The sequence below is a fragment of the Chaetura pelagica genome, unplaced genomic scaffold, assembly GCF_000747805.2.
Source record: "Chaetura pelagica isolate M959 unplaced genomic scaffold, ChaPel_1.0 scaffold757, whole genome shotgun sequence".
NCBI classification, from domain to species: Eukaryota; Metazoa; Chordata; class Aves; order Apodiformes; family Apodidae; genus Chaetura; species Chaetura pelagica.
Genome location: NW_009970727.1, coordinates 933219 through 938908, shown reverse-complemented (window position 1 = coordinate 938908; position 5690 = coordinate 933219). Strand labels below are relative to the sequence as shown.

At 43.1% G+C, this 5690-nt stretch overlaps 1 protein-coding gene across 1 annotated transcript in view; it reads left to right on the top strand.

Annotated features, from left to right (window-relative positions):
• NUDT3 (nudix (nucleoside diphosphate linked moiety X)-type motif 3) overlaps positions 1-4199 on the top strand; it is a 24619-nt gene extending 20420 nt beyond the window's left edge. The window contains exons 3-5 of the mRNA XM_010007088.1: positions 1800-1844; positions 2513-2597; positions 3864-4199. Of these exons, the coding sequence (XP_010005390.1) occupies positions 1800-1844; positions 2513-2597; positions 3864-4033 (300 nt within the window). The 3' untranslated portion in view covers positions 4034-4199. The remainder of the gene's footprint in view (positions 1-1799; positions 1845-2512; positions 2598-3863) is intronic.
• Positions 4200-5690: the final 1491 nt, after the last annotated feature.

The window sequence follows — 5690 nt, the reverse complement described above, 5'->3', positions numbered from 1 at the left end:
ATTTGCTGCTTATCTAAAAGAAAAAAAAAACAGTTTGAGGCTGCTGCAGGAGTTCTTTGAATGGAATTCATTTGAAGTACTTGCTTTCCAGTTCACTTCAGAGAGAGATGAGGCCAGGTTAGCAGCAGTGGTTTTGCAGAGGAGGTAAAATCACTCACCCACAAAGGTCAGACCCAGTTTCTGCCCTGGCCATGCACACACGCGTGCGTTGACCTTCATGGAATTGCTGTTTGCCTCCAGAAATAGCCTGCTGGTTAACAGGCACTGGCCCACCTATGTGCTGAGCAGAATGGCAGAAATACTAATGAGACAATAAATTTTGCATCCAAAAACAACAGAAAAGATTCCGTTGAAAACTTCTTCCTAGAAGTAGAGGTCAGGGAGCAGGTTACATTTCTAAGAATGCTTGTAGTGAGGAGAGCTACAGATCCTTTTCTTTTGGGACAATTGTACCATCAGTTACTCTTAGAAGCCACCGTGAGGTGTGCTCTGGCTGTATGGTTTGATATCTCTGTGTGTTCATTTCAGAGGCTGGGAGCTTCAGCAGTAAAATCTTTTAATTAATTAAAATTCTTCCTTTCTAAAAGCATCTGACTGTCCAGCAACTGGTTAGTAGCTGAATGTGCTGAATGGTTTATCTCAGTTGCTCAGGACAGAGAATTTGTCTTATTAAATATTTAGTTGCCCTCACCCAAACATCTTTATTTAAAAAAGCCTGACATAATGAGATCTATATATCTTGTCTGCAGGAGCAGAGGCACTATTTTCCTGACCTGTTTAGGATGTGTTCCAGCTGCCAGAGACAGCAGCTGAATTTACCTTCCAACAATGACTGGCTTGTATGCCAGGTTGTGTGTGTTGTTTCAGACCAATTAAGTCATGGAGCAAAATCTCCTCTTGTCTGTAGCACTTGGGTTCCAACCACTTCCAGCTGTAAGAAGAAGAGAATGTAAATGGGTGGTGGAAAAGGGAGGTGTGTAGGGACAGGAGTGTGGGATGGCATTTTGCATTCATGCATGAGGCAAATCCCAGAGAGCAGAGGTGAGAAACAGCACTTGGAGAGAGTGACTGAGCCACAGCAGGGAGTGGATGTATAAAAAATGACAGCAAAGGGCATGAAGTGGGTAGATCCTCAGTAGTATTCAAACAGGAGACAAAACTGTTGCTTAGAGCTTCTCTTGATTTGGGTCTATGCTTGATTCAAAAGCCTTCTTCAACGTGTGGCTGCATTTTATATAAAAAATAGGCTTGTTCCTGATGTGGAGGCTACATGACAACATTAAAAGTATTTTATGTTTATGTTAAAAGTATTTTATGTTAGCTTGCTTCAAATGTGTACAGGACATGCCTGAAATATCTGGCAGCTGTCGTGTTGCTTTGATGGTGTAACTGGGTGTCTTATACATAATTTAAAGTCATTTTCTTAAACTATAATTTAAAAGAGGTAAAACTGCTAAGCCCCAAAGCAAATTTTCTCCATGCTTAGACAAGAGTCACCTTTAGAGGAGGTTCTGGTGACTCATGGTGTGTATATTGGGATGCAGTTGCTAACTCATTAGATAGTTGTTTAATTTATTTTCCCTCCAGATTGAATCCAAAATCCAAATTCCTGGGAATGCATGCATGGTTGGAGCTTGTGATACTTTTGTGTCCTCTTACTTGTGACCATATTGTTTTCAGATGACCAGAATTTTACAGCTTTTGCTTCCCATTCTAAAGGAGCTGCTCCTGCCCAGCAAATAAGGAATTATGTCCTGACCTGTTCTTAAATCATGTTTTTTTCTCTGCACTTTCCATAGGCTGGAGTGAAAGGGACGTTAGGAAGATTAGTGGGAATTTTTGAGGTAAGTTTCAGACTCTGAGACTGTGAAATTTTGATGCCAAAAAAAAGGATTTGGAGTAAAAAACAGAGAACCCGTTTCAAGGAAAACTTCAAATTCCCTGTTTAAATAAAAAACATCTGCAATTCCCATTCCAGTTGAAATCCTGAGTGATGAGCCAGGGTATCAGGGGCTGTTCTCTGCCTTCATACCCTTCTTGCTGCCCAAAAAGGCCACCCAGTGGCTCCAGCACCTGCCATCACCCCTTGCCCCAGTGGCCTCTGCAGGGTGGTGAAGGTGTGTGCTGAGCCAACAACTGCCCAGCTCTTCTTACAGTTCTTTTCTCAGAATGGTATGAAAAAGATTATTAAAAAAAAATCTTTCCTGAGTTTTTTCCAACTGAGGAACTGATTTATAAGCATATTTGCCCACCAAATACTGTCTTCCAGATTAGGAGCTAGACTTTTTGGCTGCAATCCCCATTAATATTTTCAGACTTTTCATTTAAAAATGCAACATTTTTTTATAGCTAAGAGCTGAAATGTGAGAACTACTGCAGCCTCACAGCTTGTGGTTTCTAGTCACCTTGTAGCTCATGCCTTTTTGTCCCTTGGTGGCTTTGTCATTAATTAATGACATTAATTAACAACAAAATAATAACACAAATTCAAAGGGTTCCTTTTCCCCTCTAGAATCGGGACAGGAAACACAGGACATATGTTTACGTTCTTATTGTCACAGAAGTGTTGGAAGACTGGGAGGACTCTGTCAATATTGGTAAGTTTCTTTCTTGGAATGAACTGGTTGGATGCAGACAAAATGTGTCAGCATCCCTCTGGGAGCTGGGATCCTTGTGGGCAAGGAAGGTTGCAGTGGAGAGTCCTTTGGTTGCTTGGGAAAAAACAAAAATGTTGTCCAATAGATGTTTTTGTAACCTCTGTGATCCAAAATCATAGACTCATAGACTGGTTTGGGTTGGAAGGAACCTTCAAGATCATCCAGTCCCAACCCCCTGCATGGGCAGGGACACCTCCCACCAGCCCAGGTTGCTCCAAGCCCCATCCAACCTGCCCTTCAACACCCCCAGGGATGGGGCAGCCACAGCTTCCCTGGGCAACCTGGGCCAGGCTCTCACCACCCTCACACCAAAGAATTCCCTCCTCATGTCCAACCTCAATCTCCCTCTTCCACTTTTCATCCATCCCCCTCATCCCATCCCTCCTGCCCTTGTCCCAAGTCCCTCCCCAGCTTTCCTGGAGCCCCTTCAGGCACTGGAAGCTGCTCTAAGGTCTCCCTGGAGCCTTCTCTTCTCCAGGTTGAACACCCCAACTCTCTCAGCCTTCTCAAGTGGTCAGTTAAGCTGCACAGCTGCCCCTACAGCAATTTTATATTTAATTATTGCAGTTTAAGATACTAAGTAAAGAGGATGAAGAGCTGGCCTAGCTTTTCTAAGACTAGAAGAAAACAAATGTGGGCAGTGTGATTTAATCCATTATCTTTTTAATTCTTGGTGTTTAAATCTGATTTCCAAATGAGAGTGAACCTGCTCCACATGAGGTGGTCAGGAGCACTGGAGCAGCTGTGACCTGACATTCCTCAGGCTGTGTCCAGAAGAGGTTTTATGGAAGGAGTGAGGAATGAATGGTGTCTACCAAAACCTGAGGGTCACTTGAAAAAATCTGAGTGGTGGTTGGTGCGTGTTGTGGTGGATTGTCTTAAAATGAGTGTTTGAAATTGCAGAAATAGCCCCATAAAAGTGTGGGTTTTAATTAGGAAATGCAAGATGGGTTTTTTGGACAGTGGATGTACTGCTTTAAGCAGATACCTGTCTGGGGACAGAGGAGCTCTCCATGTGGAGTTTGGAGGAGGTGGTCAAGAACAGAGACTCTGGAGAGAAAGTTCCCTTTGCTGCACAGTGAAGCTGTTCTTGCATCATTAGCACATGTGATAACAATGAGTGAAAGCTCATCACCCATCAGGATTCAACACAGAAACGATCACCTCGTTTTGTTGCACCTACTGATGTTTTCTTTTCACCCCCAGGAAGGAAAAGGGAATGGTTTAAGATAGAAGATGCCATCAAAGTTCTGCAGTGTCACAAACCAGTGCAGGCCTCCTATTTTGAAACCTTGAGGCAAGGCTGTTTGGCAAACAACGGCACTCCTGTCATGACCACGACGTTCTCGGAGAGCTCCATGTCTGACATCAGATGACTGAAGACTTCCCTAGGAGAGAGAGTTTGAAAAACAGACTGAAACCTGGATTTCCCTTTCCCCCTCCCCTTTTTCACATGCCTCCTCTATCCAGCAAGGCATGGGCAGCAGCCTGTGGCAGAGCAAGTGTTGAGTGCTGCAATTTAGTGCAAGGTGGGATTTTATTTCATTTTTGTCGGCTTGTTTTTTTTTTTGTTGTTTTGTTTTCATTTTTGGTTGTTTTTTTTTTTTGCTTCTTTGGATCTGTATTTTGTAAAATACATTTTGTGCATGAAGTGCCCCTTTCCCTTGACACCTTTTCCATGGCCTGGCAAGTCAAGGCTGCCACTTTTGCCTCTGCCTTGTGTTCTGAAGTGTCCCCTTTGTGTCATCCCAGCCATAGCCACTTTTGTTTTTGGTTTTTTTTTTCTTAATTAAAAAGACTTCAAATGTGAGATCAGCTCTTTAAGTCTTAGTCTGTACTGTAAGGTGCTGCTCAGACCTGTGTGATGGTCACTTTCAGCCCCTATGTATGAACTTTATTTTTTAGATGGAGAATCTAACATTTTAATTTTGCGGGAATTTTTTTTTTAATCCTGGTCTGCTTCTGAAAGGAAGGGTTCCTAATGAATCTGTTTGCCTTTTGTTCTGTTTTATTTTTTAAAAAAAGCAACAAACAAACACCAATAACTACACGTTCTGTGACAGTGCTAGTGGCTGGGCCAGTTTACTCCCTGATTTAGTGCAGTGACACTTGAAGTTGAGGGCAGAGTTTTGATCACCTGCAGATGTCCCTGCTGCTCTGTTGCTTCTCCTCCAGCTTCCACCAACCTCTCTGCATTTCCATCCAAACGAAAAGGAGTTGGTCTTTTAACACTTGGCCAAAAAAAAGAAGGTATTTCTTCAGAAATGCTACGATAGAAACTGAATTTCATTGTCTGTGGTAGGAATTTGGGATTCATCGTGGGGTCAAAGTCTGACAAACTGGAGCGTCGCTCACCACTGCTGTTCTGCTGATCCTGCTGATGTCTCTTCTTGTCCACATGCCTTATTCTGTGCTGAACTGGATACTTGTGTCATTCTTGCTAAAGCTGAGTGTTCCTGCACGACCCCTGGGTTGGATAACCATGTGTGTCCCTGGAAAGAAGTCCTGGAGGGGGGGGTTGGGGAAAAATATTCAGGTGTTCAATCTCTTGTCCTGTGGTTCTGCAGCACTTACAGTTGCACCATCGAGCATGCTCAAAATGTTGGAAACTCTCCCTCTGGGAAAGGTACAGCTGATTCCTGAGCAGAATTGCTAGCTGGAGAAGTGCACCACTGAACAGGATAGTTCCCCTGATGCATTGGCACACTTCACACGATTTCTTTCTTTTTGTTTGTTTGTTGTTTTTATTGATGTAAGTTTCATGCTGTCTTGATTTGCCAACAGTGTTGTCTAGTTGGGAAATAAAGTGGGAAGGGTTGGGGCTGAGGGGGGGAGGTGGGTTGGGACAGGTACAAGTTTTGGGAGGGGCATTAATTAATCCCTGGCTTGGGACAAGAAGAAGTTGCTGAAGAATTCAGTGACTTCTCCTTTGTCAGAGCATAGCCAAGATGTGAAATTAAATCTGCAGTACTCTTGTGGTTTTTTTTCCTCCTCTTTATTTAACAAAAAATATTCTAATAAACACTCACTGTT